Below are 19,477 nucleotides of genomic sequence, written 5' to 3' on the forward strand. Positions count from 1 at the left end.
GTCACTATCCACACCCCCCTTCCGGGGAGCCTGTGCAGCCCACCACTGCTAGGTTCCCGGGATCCAGGGGCAACTACCCCGGGAGAACGCACGGCGCGCCTCAGGCTGTTGCAAAGTCCTGCCGGCCTCTGCCGCGCAGGCTCATCCCGCACTCTGTGCCTCTCCCTCCCCCCGGCCTGAGTGAGCCAGAGCTCCCTAATCAGCTGCTACTTTAACCCCATCGTGTCTGGGCAAAGAACAGATGCCCTCAGGTGACCTACATACACAGGCAGGGCCAATCCAAAGCTGAACCCCAGGAGCTGTGTGAACAAACAAGAGAAAGGGAAATCTCTCCCAGCAGCCTCAGAAGCAGCGGATTAAAGCTCCACAATCAACTTGATGTACCCTGCATCTGTGGAATACATGAATAGACAACGAATCATCCCAAATTGAGGAGGTGGACTTTGAGAGCAAGATTTATGATTTTTTCCCCTTTTCCTATTTTTGTGAGTGTGTATGTGTATGCTTCTGTGTGAGATTTTGTCTGTATAGCTTTGCTTCCACCATTTGTCCTAAGGTTCTATCCGTCCGTTTTGCTTTTTAAAAAAATTTTTTTTCTTAATAATTATTTTTTATTTTACTAACTTTATATTTTACTTTATTTTATTTTACTTTATCTTCTTTCTTTCCTTTTGTCCTTCCTTCCCTCCTTTCTTCCTTCCTCCCTCCCTCCCTCCTTTCGTTCTTTCTTTCCCTTTCTTTCTTCCTTCCTTCCTTTCTTCTTCTAATTCTTTCTTTCTACTTTTTACTTTTATTCTGAGCTGTGTGGATGAAAGGCTCTTGGTGCTGCAGCCAGGAGTCAGTGCTGTGTCTCTGAGGTGGGAGAGCCAACTTCAGGACACTGGTCCACAAGAGATCTCCCAGCTCCATGTAATATCAAACGGCAAAAATCTCCCAGAGATCTCCATCTCAACACCAGCACCCAGCTTCACTCAACGACCAGCAAGCTACAGTGCTGGACATCCTATGCGAAACAACTAGCAAGATAGGAACACAACCCCACCCATTAGCAGAGAGGCTGCCCTAAATCATAGTAAGTCCACAGACACCCCAAAACACACCACCAGACGTGGAACTGCCCACCAGAAAGACAAGATCCAGCCTCATCCACCAGAACACAGGCACTAGTCCCCTCCACCAGGAAGCCTACACAACCCACTGAACCAACCGTACCCACTGGGGACAGACACCAAAAACAACGGGAACTACGAACCTGCAGACTGCAAAAAGGAGACCCCAAACACAGTAAGATAAGCAAAATGAAAAGACAGAAAAACACAGAGCAGATGAAGGAGCAAGATAAAAACCCACCAGACCTAACAAATGAAGAGGAAATAGGCAGTCTACCTGAAAAAGAATTCAGAATAATGATAGTAAAGATGACCCAAAATCTTGGAAATAGAATGGACAAAATGCAAGAAACATTTAACAAGGACCTAGAAGAACTAAAGATGAAACAAGCAACGATGAACAACACAATAAATGAAATTAAAAATACTCTAGATGGGATCAAGAGCAGAATAACTGAGGCAGAAAAACGGATAGGTGACCTGGAAGATAAAATAGTGGAAATAACTACTGCAGAGCAGAATAAAGAAAAAAGAATGAAAAGAACTGAGGACAGTCTCAGAGACCTCTGGGACAACATTAAACGCACCAACATTCAAATTACAGGGGTTCCAGAAGAAGAAGAGAAAAAGAAAGGGACTGAGAAAATATTTGAAGAGATTATAGTTGAAAACTTCCCTAATATGGGAAAGGAAATAGTTAATCAAGTCTAGGAAGCACAGAGAGTCCCATACAGGATAAATCCAAGGAGAAATATGCCAAGACACATATTAATCAAACTGTCAAAAATTAAATACAAAGAAAACATATTAAAAGCAGCAAGGGAAAAACAGCAAATAACACACAAGGGAATCCCCATAAGGTTAACAGCTGATCTTTCAGCAGAAATTTTGCAAGCCAGAAGGGACTGGCAGGACATATTGAAAGTGATGAAGGAGAAAAACCTGCAACCAAGATTACTCTACCCAGCAAGGATCTCATTCAGATTTGATGGAGAAATTAAAATCTTTACAGACAAGCAAAAGCTGAGAGAGTTCAGCACCACCAAACTAGCTTTACAACAAATGCTCAAGGAACTTCTCTAGGCAAGAAACACAAGAGAAGGAAAAGACCTACAATAACAAACCCAAAGCAATTAAGAAAATGGGAATAGGAACATACATATCGATAATTACCTTAAATGTAAATGGACTAAATGCTCCCACCAAAAGACACAGATTGGCTGAATAGATACAAAAACAAGACCCATATATATGCTGTCTACAGGAGACCCACTTCAGACCTAGAGACACATACAGACTGAAAGTAAGGGGATGGAAAAAGGTATTTCATGCAAATGGAAACCAAAAGAAAGCTGGAGTAGCAATTCTCATATCAGACAAAATAGACTTTAAAATAAAGACTATCAGAAGAGACAAAGAAGGACACTACATAATGATCAAGGGATCGATCCAAGAAGATATAACAATTGTAAATATTTATGCACCCAACATAGGAGCACCTCAATACATAAGGCAAATACTAACAGCCATAAAAGGGGAAATCGACAGTAACACATTCATAGTAGGGGACTTTAACACCCCACTTTCACCAATGGACAGATCATCCAAAATGAAAATAAATAAGGAAACACAAGCTTTAAATGATACATTAAACAAGATGGACTTAATTGATATTTAGAGGACATTCCATCCAAAAACAACAGAATACACACTTTTCTCAAGTGCTCATGGAACATTCTCCAGGATAGATCATATCTTGGGTCACAAATGAAGCCTTGGTAAATTTAAGAAAATTGAAATTGCATCAAGTATCTTTTCCGACCACAACACTATGAGGCTAGATATCAATTACAGGAAAAGATCTGTAAAAAAAAATAGAAACACATGGAGGCTAAACAATACACTACTTAATAATGAAGTGATCACTGAAGAAATCAAAGACGAAATAAAAAAATACCTAGAAACAAATGACAATGGAGACACGATGACCCAAAGCCTATGGGATGCAGCAAAAGCAGTTCTAAGAGGGAAGTTTATAGCAATACAATCCTACCTTAAGAAACAGGAAACATCTCGAATAAACAACCTAACCTTGCACCTAAAGCAATTAGAGAAAGAAGAACAAAAAAACCCCCAAAGTTAGCAGAAGGAAAGCAATCATAAAAATCAGATCAGAAATAAATGAAAAAGAAATGAAGGAAACAATAGGAAACATCAATAAAACTAAAAGCTGGTTCCTTGAGAAGGTAAACAAAATTGATAAACCATTAGCCAGACTCATCAAGAAAAAAAGGGAGAAGACTCAAATCAATAGAATTAGAAATGAAAAAGGAGAAGTAACAACTGACACTGCAGAAATGCAAAAGATCATGAGAGATTACTACAAGCAACTCTATGCCAATAAAATGGACAATCTGGAAGAAATGGACAAATTCTTAGGAATGCACAACCTACCAAGACTGAATCAGGAAAAAATAGAAAATATGAACAGACCAATCACAAGCACTGAAATTGAAACTGTGATTAAAAATCGTCCAACAAACAAAAGCCCAGGACCAGATGGCTTCACAGGCGAATTCTATCAAACATTTAGAAGAGCTAACACCTATCCTTCTCAAACTCTTCCAAAATATAGCAGAGTGAGGAACACTCCCAAACTCATTCTATGAGGCCACCATCACCTTGATACCAAAACCAGACAAGGATGTCACAAAGAAAGAAAACTACAGGCCAATATCACTGATGAACATAGATGCAAAAATCCTCAAGAAAATACTAGCAAACAGAATCCAACAGCACATTAAAAGAATCATACACCGTGATCAAGTGGGGTTTATTCCAGGAATGCAAGGATTCTTCAATATACGCAAATCAATCAACGTGATACACCATATTAACAGACTGAAGGAGAAAAACCACATGATCACCTCAACAGATGCAGAGAAAGCTTTCGACAAAATTCAACACCCATTTATGATAAAAACCCTGCAGAAAGTAGGCATAGAGGGAACCTTCCTCAACATAATAAAGGCCATGTATGACAAACCCACAGCCAACATCGTCCTCAATGGTGAAAAACTGAAACCATTTCCACTAAGATCAGGAACAAGACAAGGTTGCCCACTCTCACCACTCTTATTCAACATAGTTTTGGAAGTTTTAGCCACAGCAATCAGAGAAGAAAAGGAAATAAAAGGAATCCAAATAGGAAAAGAAGAAGTAAAGCTGTCACTGTTTGCAGATGACAAGATACTATACATAGAGAATCCTAAAGATGCTACCAGAAAACTACTAGAGCTCATCAATGAATTTCGTGAAGTAGCAGGATACAAAATTAATGCACAGAAATCTCTGGCATTCCTATCCAGTAATGATGAAAAATCTGAAAGTGAAATCAAGAAAACACTCCCATTTACCACTGCAACAAAAAGAATAAAATATCTAGGAATAAACCTACCTAAGGAGACAAAAGACCTGTATGCAGAAAATTATAAGACACTGATGAAAGAAATTAAAGATGATACAAACAGATGGAGAGATATACCATGTTCTTGGATTGGAAGAATCAACATTGTGAAAATGACTCTACTACCCAAAGCAATCTACACATTCAATGCAATCCCTATCAAACTACCACTGGCATTTTTCACAGAACTAGAACAAAAAATTTCACAATTTGTATGGAAACACAAAAGACCCCGAATAGCCAAAGCAATCTTGAGAACGAAAAACGGAGCTGGAGGAATCAGGCTCCCTGACTTCAGACTATACTACAAAGCTACAGTAATCAAGACAGTATGGTACTGGCACAAAAACAGAAAGATAGATCAATGGAACAGGATAGAAAGCCCAGAGATAAACCCACGCACATATGGTCACCTTATCTTTGATAAAGCAGGCAGGATGTACAGTGGAGAAAGGACAGCCTCTTCAATAAGTGGTGCTGGGAAAACTGGACAGGTACATGTAAAAGAATGAAATTAGGACACTCCCTAACACCATACACAAAAATAAGTCCAAAATGGATTAAAGACCTAAATGTAAGGCCAGAAACTATCAAACCCTTAGAGGAAAACATAGGCAGAACAGTCTATGACATAAATCACAGCAAGATCCTTTTGACCCACCTCCTAGAGAAATGGAAATAAAACCAAAAATAAACAAATGGGACCTAATGAAACTTCAAAGCTTTTGCACAGCAAAGGAAACCATAAACAAGACTGAAAGACAGCCCTCAGAATGGGAGAAAATATTTGCAAATGAAGCAACTGACAAAGGATTAATCTCCAAAATTTATAAGCAGCTCATGCAGCTCAATAACAAAAAAACAAACAACCCAATCCAAAAATGGGCAGAAGACCTAAATTGACATTTCTCCAAAGAAGATATACAGACTGCCAACAAAAACATGAAAGAATGCTCAACATCATTAATCATTAGAGAGATGCAAATCAAAACTACAATGAGATATCATCTCACACCAGTCAGAATGGCCATCATCAAAAAATCTAGAAACAATAAATGCTGGAGAGGGTGTGGAGAAAAGGGAACACTCTTGCACTGCTGGTGGGAATGTGAATTGGTACAGCCACTATGGAGAACAGTATGGAGGTTCCTTAGAAAACTACAAATAGAACTACCATATGACCCAGCAATCCCAGTCCTGGGCATATACCCTGATAAAACCATAATTCCAAAAGAGTCATGTACCAAAATGTTCATTGCAGCTCTATTTACAATAGCCCAGAGATGGAAACAACCTAAGTGTCCATCATCGGATGAATGGATAATGAAGATGTGGCACATACATACAATGGAATATTACTCAGCCATAAAAAGAAACGAAATTGAGCTATTTGTAATGAGGTGGATGGACTTAGAGTCTGTCATACAGAGTGAAGTAAGTCAGAAAGAGAAAGAGAAATACTGTTTGCTAACACATATATATGGAATTTAAGAAACAGAAAAAGGCATGAAGATCCTAGGGGTAAGACAGGAATAAAGACACAGACCTACTACAGAACGGACTTGAGGATATGGGGAGGGGGAAGGGGACTATGTCTCGCTGTGACAAAGCGAGAGAGAGGCATGGACATATATACACTACCAAATGTAGGTAGATAGCTAGTGGGAAGCAGCCGCATAGCACAGGGAGATCAGCTCGGTGCTTTGTGACCGCCTGGAGGGGTGGGATAGGGAGGGTACGAGGGAGGGAGACGCAAGAGGGAAGAGCTATGGGAACATATGTATATGTATAACTGATTCACTTTGTTAAAAAAAAATACACAACAAAAAATATATATTATATTATATTACTATAGAAAATATGGTCACCTGTTGTTCTAGGATCATATTCTTCTCTCGCTCTACGTTGAGAACCATTCTCTTTGTATATTCTAGTTGTTTCTCTAGAAGGGTACAGTGAGACTGGGCTGAGCTTAACTGCATACTTATATCTATGAAAAAGAAAAAGTAATGAGTCAGTTAGTTATCACATAGATCAGAGAGTTATAACAAGAAATGTATTCTATGAATTCAATCAACAGCTAAAAGTTCAAGAGTTCTTTAGTTCTAAATATTGACTCTCCCAAAGTTATGAACATACATTTTGTGTGTATCTCATTAATTATATATAACCAATTTAACGTCGTCTCCTCATAAACTCCCAGAGGGCATACTTCTGAAAAGGAAGGATGTCAGTGACCCGTGGGATAACAAAAAACCTGGCTCTTCCTGGGAAACAACACCATCTGGAAAATAGAGGACCTAAAGTCTCTTTCCTAACAATATATTTCTTCTCTTTCAGGAAACTCAGGTATATGCATTCTACCATTCCCATTTTCCTCTGTTCTCGACTACTAACTGCACAGTTAATTCTATTTATAATAAGCAACCTCGTTCTAATTCTTTAATTCGTTACTTTCCTCAGCTCTTTCTTCTACTTTTGTCCAATTACCTTGGGATGTTTTTTTTTCCTCCCCATTTCTTCATTCTATTTATAAGTTGAAACACAAATTTGAACCTTGTTTATGAGGGTGATGTAGTGTTACAAGGAAAAAAAAGCCACAATTTTTAATTTTATAAAAATTTAATTATATAAAAAATTTAAAAAAATTTAATATATAAAAAATATATATATATAAAATATATATATATAAAATATATATATAAAAAAATTAAAAAAATTTAATTATATAAAGAACTTATGTTCTAAATCTCTAAAACAGATGTCCAGAAGTCCTTTTCATAATTTCCACAGAAGCCTCCACCTACCTGTCCATTTCTTCCAATTAATCTTTTAAGTTAAATATAATTTTTTAAGTTAATTTTTATTGTTTTATGTTGTTTAATTACTAGTATTGCTTTATATTTTCTAATTTAAAAAAAAAACTAGTGAAAATATGAAGTATTCCAATTATATTATGGGCTAATAACATATTGCATTTTGTTGGTATTCTGAAAATATTATAATTCTTAAACACAACTTGTCTAATTTTTCTTTTAATCTCAAAAATTTATGAACTGGGATAACAGAAATAATAGAGGTAAGTTCAAAATTACATCCATTTAATGCAAATACCAAAATGTCTGAGAACAAGCCCTCAATGTTGGAATGCATATAAGAACAAAGATATTTGAGTAAATCTTCTTAGACTGGGCTTATTATTTTTAAGTTGTAAACTTTGGTAACCACTTGTTTCTGAGAACTATTGAATGTTCTTACCTTTTTTCTGCTTTATTAGTTCCTCATGTGCCAGATTTCTCTCCTTTGTTTCATCCTCCAAGGCCTTTTTATACTGTGCCGCTTCTCTGGAAAGAATGTTCAGGTTATCTTCAGCTTGTGTTCTCTCTAACTCTAAACGATGAATCTTTTCCTGAAGAGTTTTTAAGGCTAAAATAAGAGCTGTTGAAAAAAAATTTGCTTGATATTTTAAGTGAGAATTTTTGAACACTTAACAATCATAGTAGCATATAAAAGTGAGCAGTATGTTTTTGTTAGTGAACCAAAAAAAAAAAGTAATTTATATTCCTCATCAAAAAGAAAAATGACAAAACTTTAAAGAGGGACAAATTCTAACATATCTTACAAAAACAATATATTTATGATTGTATTTAGTACTTTCCTAAATTTGAGATATGAGAAAGCTAATAATCACTAAATTTAATAAAATAAATATATTCAAATTAAGGCAAAAAGATATATATATATGTATATGTATATATGTGTGTGTGTGTATATATGTATATGGAGAGAGAGAGAGAGAGAGAGAGAGAGAGACAGAGAGACAGAGAGGGAGAGAAAGGGAGGAAGGTTGGGAGGCATAAGAGTATGAGCATGGATAAAGAAAATTAAAATATAGTGCCCACTAATTAACAAGGAAACTTAGGTTTAAAGTTAAAAGTTTTTCTCAGTTCTTCATGTATTCAGTTTCAGTCAAACCAGAAACATTTATTGTTTCTTTGTCCAAGATATAATGTTAATAATTAGGACATATGAGATAGAACATAGTTTCTTCCATTAAGAAAAAATTACAACCTAGTGGTTTAACTGATGTCAGGCTTGAAAGAGTATAAGTGTTACACATGTACTACTGTGATTTCTTTTCAGCTATATTAATATCTTCATGATTCAGATAAGCTCAGAGTTATAAAATTTTCAAATATTGTCTTACATTTTCTTCTCAGTTACAACTTTAAATTATAAAAAACTAGAGATAAATTGAATATAAATAAATGTTATAAGTTAACTTTCAAATAGTTTATATCCAATTAGAAAGATGTCTGCTAGAGATTATTTTTTGATTTGGATTATTATTTCTTCAGTTGCTTTGCTCCACAAAGCCAGTCTATTTAATAATGGCAACCATTATTATAAAAGATTAAAAAACAACATGACTATCATCATCTTAGAAAGTAATTTGTAATGGTGTAGGTATGCCTGGAGTCATAAATGTTTTCCTAATTCAATTTTAAGATCCTCCTAAGCTTGTATTTTAAAAGTTATATTACTTGTATTTTGTAGTTACTCCAATGTACTGGATTCATGAAGAATTTTCAAGGGTAATTTCAGATATATGAAATTACTGAATTTAATCCTTGACTAAGACAATTCTACTTAATTCATTAGTATTCTAATCATCTTGTTTATTAGAAGGATTCTGAAAATCTGACCTTTTATTCTTCAAAGAGTATTTTCCTATTTTCTAATGACGTTTTAATGATAAGCCTGTAATATGTGCTTAGCTGGTTATATTAATTTTCATCTTATAGCTGAAGAAGCCAAAATAAAAAAATGTTAAGTAAGTTTACAGAAACTTTAAGAAACAGAGTCAAAATGAGCAGTTTTACTAAGATTAGTTAAATACACAATCATCTTATTTTCTATATAAAAATGAAAAGTTTTGTATAACATACTTTGTACCATTCCCCTAATGTTAAATAAGATTTTTTATTAGCATTACCTTGGCTATTTGGACTACGAAGCATTTTAGGAGAGGTAACTTCTAAGTTCACAGAATAGTGAGTCTGAGATGATTCAACACTCTGGGCGATTGATGGAACAAACACTCTTTCTGGAGGTTTACGATAGCTTCCTACTATACTGTGCATTAATTCAGAATCCATTATCTGTACTTCTGTACTATGCCAGTAAAGGAATAGCACAGTATAGCATCATTCTTTCCTATGTGAATGACAAAAACATTAGACAAAAATTCAGATGAAACTTTAAAATAAATACATAATCATATACTGTGGAATTTTGTCTTTACGAAGTTAATTATCACAAATTCAACTATAATAAATTCAGCAGTAAAAGAAAGAAAAATGACTATTTACTCTATAAACAGTAAAGACAATTCTGCCTGACTTTCAATGAGTATATGCTCTGGAGTGAGCGTTACATGCGTGGTGTGAATTTGCTGGTTTCTCAGTTGATCATAAGTTCATCATCTGAGCACCCCCCTAAAAGAGTTTGACTCTAGGGTTCAGAGAGAAAAGTATATATTCTAAAAGACAACACAGCTTTGAAACACAAGCCACCCACATAACATGATTCTCTAAGACTCTAATGTACTGGCCTCCTAAGGGATTTTCAAGGGTAATTTTGGGTATATCAATTTCTGAGTCTAACCCTTGAATAAGACACAACTCCACTTAATGCACTAGCATTCTAATCATGTAGTTTAGAAGGGTTCCAAAATCTGAAAATCTAAAATAGCTTTACCTTGTCATTCTGGGCTTTTTTTGTATGTTTGTTGGAGAGCTCTTTTAACCATCTTAGCAGATAATTTTTAAATGTTCCCAAATCATTTTATTTTCCTTTCTGTAATTTAAATATTTTAGAAATGTATTCTACTTAATAGATTATAGTCAATGTTAAATAAATTAACTCATAACCACACTGAAAGAAACAGAAAATTGTTTATACACAAAACAATTTACCAGCACAATTTTTAGAATGAAAGCTTGCTTTAAAATGTAAATTTAGAATTCCTTTGTAGAATTATAATTAGCCTACTTTAATTTTTGAGAACTGTAAAATTTCAGTGATTTCACTACCTTCCCAATTCACAGGGCAAAGGAAGATACTTCCATGACTGTATTTCCTGGGATGGCCCGGAACATAACTTCACTCAATAGGATTTTCTACTTTAGCCACTGTCATGATGTGTAGTCTTCCAGGACATTCTCATCAGTCTAAATTAGAGGTTATAGAGCCTAGGAAGCTTTGCTAGAATACTTGATGCTCTTTGATCTTAGGAGGCGATCATTTTTGCTTTTGTTATTAGCACCAGCTACCATTTACTAACCATGTCTCTGTCCCTCTGGGTTCTTGCTGCTTAGACACTGTCTGCTCCCCATGGGAGACTGCATCTATCTAAGTTGCTGTTCCCTCAAAAAATAAGAGAGCAAATTTAGTTACAGCTGGCTCACAATAAAGTAAAGGCAGGGCCCCAAAGTACAGATGTTCTGAACATGGTTGTACATCTTCAGAGAGAGGTATGTGGTTGAAACTATCCAAAGAACTTTGGAGTTACTCGAGAAATCTGATTCAGTTTTCAGTTCCTGCTGAGTCTCTCCAATAATGAAAAGAATGAAATTTTGCCATTAGTCACTATACACTGAAGTCCTTGGGAGGACTGTCTGCTTCCTCTGTCCCAAATATAGTATTATTTTACAAAGTCACTTTTTGCACCAATTAAAAAGAATTCAAGGGTTTTAGCGTATATGAAATGACTACTCAGAAGATACCAATAAGTTAAAAATTAGACCAAAGTTTATTTAAATTAAATGTGTAAACACATCTGAAAGTTGGCATAAGCAGAGTAATAACCTACTGGTATATGAAGAAAAGAAAGGAAACAGTAAAGAAATGAGAGAAAACAAGCCATGGGGTTCTCACTGTAATAGGGGTTCCAGCTTAACCCTTACAATCTAGCCCTGTATTATAAACAAGTGCTTAAAAACTACTCAAAGCTTATTTACATAAAGAACCGAGGCATCCTAGGAGAAAAACTCTGAAGGAATATGACAGATGTACAGAAACCCTGATCCAAAATCAAAGCCTTAATTGGTGGAGAAGAGGTGGAGTGATTCTGAGTAGAGTATGGTGGTGGTCATTTTAATTCATCTCTGACCTAGGCCCATCTACTTATACATGGCTGTAGGGAAGAGAGAGGGCTGGAAGTAAAAAGTGAGAAATATTTCACCAAGATCTCTATAAAAGATTGAGGCACTAGCTGCCTTGCTTTGTATAAGATGTTATATTCCAATGAAGGGGGAAGTTGCCAGAGGTCACTAACACAGTTTTGGCACTTTAAGAGTTCTGTTGCATTGGTAGTACTGTTCAGCCAGAGAGAGACAGCAAGAGAGTGACAGAGCAGCTGGAAAGGACATATTCATGGCATGTATGAGAGAATTTTCTAGAGGAAGTTTTCTGAAAATACAGAGAGCTGCCTAAGCCCCATCCTCCAAGGAATGTGAATGTTTGGTATGAGGTCTAGCTGTAGGTTATTGAAAAGACCTCAGAAATTCTTGTTGGAGTATTCTGTCCCACAGGTAGGGGCAAAGGGCTGTAAAATGTGGGCCTCGATTGTATCAATAGCCTGGTAAAGCTTAGGAAAACTCAAGTTATGCCTGGAACCATTCCTGACAGCTTGTAAACAATCAGGGAAATTATCCATTGCCTCTATGGTGTATAAAATTAAGACACCTTAATTGGCTGCAACTAAGGTGCCACTGCATGAAGAAACTATCCCCTCTAAAGAATGTGCTGGACACAAATACTTAACTGCAAAGCATTTTCACTCATTCTTGAGGGAAGTAATTGTTCCAAAATGGTCCCTTTAAATAACCAATGTCTATTCCTGCTGGTGGCATCATCTTTGTGTAATCTCATAGGACTATTAGGGAGACAGCATTTAGGAAGCAGTCAGAGATACTACAATGGGTTCTTGAAATGGAGGACTCTCTGTTTCCGTACTGGTAATTCTTTCAAGTTTAGATTTTTTCCTTGGAGAGACTGGAGAAAGATCAACAGCTCTGCTTCTTTTATCTGGTTTTCTTTGTGTATGCATCTAGATTAACTTATCCAAAGAGCAAACACAGTAAAGGCTGGACTAACTTTATTTTATTCTTAATGTATATTACTTTTAAAAGTACTCTTACAATTGAGTAGAATAATTTGAGGTTAAGGAATTTGCCTTACAGATGCTCTAATAGATATTACAACCTATTATTTACAACATATAATAACTAAGGTGTTAAGATAGTGATATAAAAACTGACTGGTCAATAGAAATTAGTAAATCTAAGAACTTCACATAAATACTTCCATGGGATTCAACAAATGTTTCATTTGTTGTTCATTCAATGAATGATGTTAGAAAAACTAGGGAAAAAATCCAGTTAAACCTTTCCATAATAGCACACATCAGTACAGAACTTCAAATAACCTACAGAGTTAAAATTTTTTTAACTTTAAAAATTATAAAAAAAAACAGTGAATAGTTAAAATAATCTTAGAAGGGGGCAAGATATTTTGTGTTTAAAGGCAGGAGGAAAATAAAGGAAAAGATACAAAGACTACATGAAAATTCATTCTACAACATATAGAAATTATGAAAAAATTTGAAAGACAAAAGAAAAGCAGAAGATAATATTTGCAATCACTTATGCAGCATTCTGGCCAGGAATGTGTAACCTGAATCTCAGTACATCACAAAAGCCACAAATGGAAAACATTCTATTTTTTATAAAGGGGGGACTGTTTTCTTAAAAAATGTCAACGTCATAAAAAATGCTGACATGTCTAGGTATATATATCCAAAAGAAAATTGAAAGCATGGTTTCAAATAGATATTTGTAAACCTATATTCATAATGGCATTATTTACAATAGCCAAAAGGTGGAAACAACCCAAACGTCCATCAATAAATGAACAGATAAACAAAATGTATATACATACAATGTAATACTATTTGGCCTTAAAAAGAGAAGGAAATTCTGACACACGCTAAAACACGGATGAACACTGAAGACACTATGCTAAGTGAAATAAACCAGTCACAGAAAGACAAATACTGTATGATTCTACTTATATGAGGTATCTAGAGTCGTCAAACTCATAGAAACAGAAAGCAGAATGGTAGCTGAGGGGAGGGGTAAATGGGGAGTTGTAGAATTTCAGTTTCGCCAGATGAAAAAGTTCTGGAGATTGGTTGTACAACGATGTGTGGCAGGGGAGACAAGTTAAAAACAAGATATGATTCAACGGGATAAGTTCCATAACAAAAGCATACACAGAGTGTTATGGGAGCACAGAAGAGGGATTATCTAACTCTGATTGACAGAGAGATAAGTAAAGCCAGAAATAATTTGGAATTATGAACAGTTTTGAAAGAGTAGTTTAGGTAAATATGGGAGAGCGAACATATACACTGACTTTTGCTTCCTCTTCAAAACCCACTAAAATAATATTAAAACTTTTTAAAAAAGATAAACCTGAAAGGACAAAGAAATCAGAAAAGATGACAACAACATAACTTTGGAAAATGGAAAACAGATGTACAAGTAATAACAGACTTAGCTAATGCAAAAAGGCAGATTCCTAACTCAAGTAATAAAAGTGACTTTTAAGTTTACCCTATAGAACCTCCAAAATGGCTCATGAATTAGCTACACCTCTGTAGTAAATTTGTAAGTTGTTAAGATAGGGCTGAAACCTAGAGAATAGGATGAAAGTTTAATTTAGACATAAATTATATGCCCAAATCTCCTTTGCTTCTCCATACAACCAAAAGACTGCTTTATCCCCTCGTCTGGGAAGAAGACCAGTAGTTGTTGTTGTTGTTGTTGTTGTTGTTGTTTTAATGAAGAGGGACTTTTAGAGTATCTCTGGATTGGGAGACACTCAGCACAGGTGAGGGTGGGGAACCAGACTGAAAGGAGGAAGATTCAGTACACAGAATACTGGCAGTCTACATATCCAAGTGGAGACGGGAAGATCCTTATCAAGGGAATATGACTAGCCCAAGTTAACAAAGATACTAAAGACAATAAAATGAATGGATTGGACGGATTTGGAATTTCCAATCAGTTTTTTAGTGCTCCACTCTTAAATATAAGTTGTTTAACAAAGGCTTATGACATTGAGGAAAGATGTGAAAGACAGAGATCAAAACAAGCAAACAATAAAAGGCTTAACAGGAACACAAAATTTGGAAAAACATAATTAAGAGATATAATCATTGAGGGACATGACAGATCCTAGTGAATTTGGCTTGAGCATAGTGAGTAAATGTTGGCAATAAGAGATGGCTAAAAAGGTATATGAGGGCCAAACCACAAAGGATTTGGTATATCACACAAGTAGTTCGTATTTTATAGGATCAGGCAATAGGGAGCTAATAAAGGATATAAAGGGGAATAACATGATCAGGTTTGTATTCTGAGTTTATTCAGATGGCCCTGAGGTAGATTGGAGGGAGAAGAAATTACAGGCAGAGAGACAATTTAAGAGGTTACTGAAGTAATTAAGATGAGAAAAAATATAAGGCCTGAACTAAGACTGTAGTAAATGAGATCAACATGGAAGATTCTTAGAAGATACAATCAAAAGGACTTAGGGGGCTTCCCTGGTGGCACAGTGGTTGAGAGTCCGCCTGCTGATGCAGGGGACACGGGTTCGTGCCCCAGTCCGGGAAGATCCCACATGCCGCGGAGCGGCTGGGCCCGTGAACCATGGCCGCTGAGCCTGTGCATCCAGAGCCTGTGCTCCGCAACGGGAGAGGCCACAACAGTGAGAGGCCCGCGTACCACAAAAAAAAAAAAAACAAACAAAAAAAGGACTTAGGAACCAACTAGATATGTGAAATGGGGGAGAAGAAAGAATCAAAACCACACTCCAAAATTTCACTTGGGCAAGTAAAGAGATGGTGGTGGCATTAACAGAAATAAGAAATAATATAAAAGGAGATACAAGTCTGATGGAAAACAATGAACTCTGTTTTAGATATAGTTGAATCTGAGGTGCCCACAGACAAAGTCAAAGTAAGAACAAGTAATTCTTTAGTATCTACATCTAATATGCTATGCCCTGTAGAAATAAACACACAGGGCATAGCTTCTGCAGTCAAATAGTTTGCAATCTCACTGTTGAAAAAAGACAAACAAGAGACAATGAAAAGGGAGAAAAAAACACAGGGGGTGAGTTAGCTAGCAGTATACCCAATAAAATTGGTTTGCTTATTTCATAATTATTAAAATTTTATTGACCATTCGTCAATCTTATTATCCTAAATGAGTCTGAATAGAAGAAATATGATTACATGAGTAAAATATCTTGTTTTTTAAAGGGTACAAAGCAATCTTTTACAAATATTTTATAAATTATAATACAGCATCTAATTGTTACGTGTACAGTTAATTCTCAATGCTATGCTGTAAGAGCTACCTGATTTCCAGCAAACATATTAATTTGTGGATTTAAGATAACTAGACTTATGAACATTTTATCTAATAATCAGAAAGTTAAATTTTTCCTTACTGAACTTGAATATAAATAAGTTTAAAACTTAAAAATGTCTGAGATTATTTAAATGATTAGACTCTCCATCATCTTTACCTGTACTTTATCTTGAATATTCAGTCCAGAGAAAGTGTTCCTGATTCAATATAAAGTGAATAAAGGATATACAATTATATAACTATAGCTCAATTTTTAAAAAGGACAAAGATAAGCATAAAAGACTATATATGTATTAAATAATATTTATTATAATATATTATATACAATAAATAATAATTGTAAATATATTAAATGTTACTAGATGGACAATAGATTTTTATTTTCTTATTTCTACCTTATACATTCTCTACAATAAATACATATTAGTTTTATAATAAGAAACAAAAACTTACTAAAATAGTTTCCTTTTAATTAGATTTCTACAGAGGTAGAAAATGGTGAAGATGTAGAGTATCAATGGCTTATATTGATATTTGTAGAAGCACTTATATCTTTTCATTTTTAAGGGTCTTATGCCTCTTATATCAATATAATCTCAGGGAGGACAATTATGTTTATTTCTTCTGTAAGCTTCTACAATCTAAATTGCTTTGCTCTGCAAAGGGGCATTGTATCCTCAGGGCCTAATCCAAAAAATACTTGTAAAATGAATCCCCTGAAACTAATTTGATATGTCAACAACTTTTCCCTACCTTCTTACACTAATGTTTGTCATAGTTAAACCCAACAATTCTATAAATACTATCCTAAGTTTTAAAAAATCACATATTATACCTTGGTATATACTTTTGCATACAGTGTATATTGTGTTTCTAACCATTTCTCTTGTAAAAAATTAATAAACAGAAACCTCAATTAAATAGAGTAGAGAGATCAGAAGCTCTCATGCCCTGCGACATAGCTGAGTCCAGCAGGTAGAAGAAATACTCTTCTTTCCTGGCAAGGATTCAGCCAATGAAAAGCCATAGACTCTTTGTTTACTATAGCTCTCCCAACTTCCTTTCCCCTCTATAAAAGAGTTCGCCTTCCCTTGCGCTGCAGGGATTTGCACAGGGCTCACCACAGTTGCAGACTCCAAATTGTAATTTTCTGCTGATCCCAAATAAACCCATTTTTGCTGGAGAAATATCTGGCAGTCTGTTTTGGGTCAACACCCTTTAGAATGGTTGATGGCAAACTTATCACATGTAGAAAGAATTTAGAAATTGAGTCAACAAATAATGAATTTTAAAGTTAACAATACTCAGATTAGTTGCTACAAATCCTCCTTGGCCTTTACTATTTTTTTTTCTCCCACAGATAGAGCACACACAATAATCAGAATTAATTACGGGAGTACTGATTAGTCAGGCAGCCCAAGGGCGAATGAGCTGTTGGACAATGATAAATAACTAAAGCTTACCTATTTAATTGCCAAAATTTATTTCAACTAGTTTTAAAAGAAATATTTCTAAAATGCTTAACCTACTTTTCTTCATTTTAGATAGAGTATACTCAACACAACTTAACCTTAAGGATATCACAATAGAATTTTAATTATGCACAATGATACTTAGAGAACCACACTGATATTTGTTGGATTGTTTGCCCTTTCACTGGAAAGTTCCAGACTGTTACAGATTTTGTTTTCTGTCTTTTCACCTCTTGCTATCTCTTCTCTTCCTGCCTGCTTATGAACTGTCTACTTGACTCTAGTAGAATATATCCCTCCCCTTTCTAATTGCTTTCCCAACCTAAAACAAGTAAGAAACAATAAAACAATCACACTTTATTCATTAACCACTCAAAGATGTAAAACATAGTCCTTGGCAGCCCTTAAAATGTTCATAGCTTAATTATACTAAAAAGGGTGCTATGGGAACCCAGAGGACGGGCATCTAAACAAGTCTGGGGGTTTCAGAGATGGCTTCCTGGAGGAGCTAGTTCTTAAACTGAAAAACAAAGGATGAATGAGTAGGATTTGACAGTCAAAAGAAAGTGAGAGAATGGGTAGAGAAAAAGATCAAGTGTATAAGCAAAAGAAATAGCACGGTAATAATAAAACTAGGGATACCTCACATTTATTGAATGCTTATTATGTGAATTAATTTACTAAAATCCACAGAACAACTCTATAATGCACAATTATTCCAATTTTAAAGATAAGTAAACTGTGGCACAGAAAAACTGTGTTTTGCCCAACACAACTAAAGTGGCAAAGTCAGAACTTGGCTCAAAGTTTGGCTCTAAACCTCACACTTTTGACTCAGGCAGTTTGGCTCTAAAGCTCTCACTTTTAACCACCATGCTATATTGCTGATTTATGCAAAGTTATAAGAGCTAGAGAGGATGTGGTGTTTTGGGCAAGCTACTACAAGAAATGTACAAAGCTGGAAGATTGCAAATGTGCCTGAGTGTTGCAGAAGAGGAGGCAGAAACCAGATCTGAGGAGGCTTGTAAGCCAGGCACAGGTGTTTGGATTTTATCCCGCAGGCAATGAGAGCCACCCAACAGAGGAGTAGCAGTATCACATTGCCTTTGATAAAGATTTCTGTGAGTTAGAATGGAGAAAAACAAGCAGAGGTTAGAAGTCCAGACAGAAGACTATTCCAGAATGCTATGTGAGGCAATAAAGATCCGAACCAAAGCAACAGAAATGGGGATGAAAAGAAGGGGACAAATTAGAGATAATTAGGATACTGAATTCACAGAATGTATGACTGGGATGAGGAAAATTAATGATAGGGCGAAATTAAATATAGCTCTAGTCAAAGCAGAAAACAGATTTTGAGGGGTGTCGAGGTGATTAAAAAAAGGTTCATTTTAGACATGCTTGACATACTTGTGGGACAATAACAACATAAAAACAGCTACCACTTATATTGAGCTTAGTGCCAGGCACTGTCAAAGAAATTTACATGTATTGATCACAGAATCGTCTAGGCAACCCTATGAGGTATTTATATTAATTTCATTTTACATGAGGCAACTGAGAAGTTAAGTAACTTTGCCAAAGGTCACAGAGTTATATAAGTGGCTGAGCTGGGACTTGAGCCCATGTACCCCAGATCAGAGTGTATTCTGCCTTTAATAGAGACATGTCAGTTGTATAGATGAGTCTGGCATCCAAGAAGAATGGTTTAGACTAAAGATAAGGATTTGAAAACCATCAGTATATATAGATGGCAGTTGGAGTCATGAATATTCACTTAGATATAGAGTATGCAGTTTTTCTCTAAGTATGGTTCTTCAATCACTTAGGTATGAATACCTTGAGGATATTTAATAAAAGTGAAGATTCCTGGGCATCACCCAGGTCCACGGAAACATAATCTCTGAGCATAAGGCACAGAAATAT

At 35.5% G+C, this 19,477-nt stretch overlaps 1 protein-coding gene across 1 annotated transcript in view; it reads right to left on the reverse strand.

The window, feature by feature from the left end:
* CEP57L1 (centrosomal protein 57 like 1) overlaps nucleotides 1–19,477 on the reverse strand; it is a 61,557-nt gene that overhangs the window by 18,462 nt on the left and 23,618 nt on the right. Inside the window, exons 2-4 of the mRNA XM_082856023.1 lie at nucleotides 9,572–9,792; nucleotides 7,834–8,013; nucleotides 6,444–6,565 (exon numbers count right to left, since the gene is read on the reverse strand). Of these exons, the coding sequence (XP_082712149.1) occupies nucleotides 6,444–6,565; nucleotides 7,834–8,013; nucleotides 9,572–9,734 (465 nt within the window). The 5' untranslated portion in view covers nucleotides 9,735–9,792. The remainder of the gene's footprint in view (nucleotides 1–6,443; nucleotides 6,566–7,833; nucleotides 8,014–9,571; nucleotides 9,793–19,477) is intronic.

This window comes from Leucopleurus acutus (assembly GCF_964270905.1).
Source record: "Leucopleurus acutus genome assembly, chromosome: 15".
In the NCBI taxonomy this organism is placed as follows: Eukaryota; Metazoa; Chordata; class Mammalia; order Artiodactyla; family Delphinidae; genus Leucopleurus; species Leucopleurus acutus.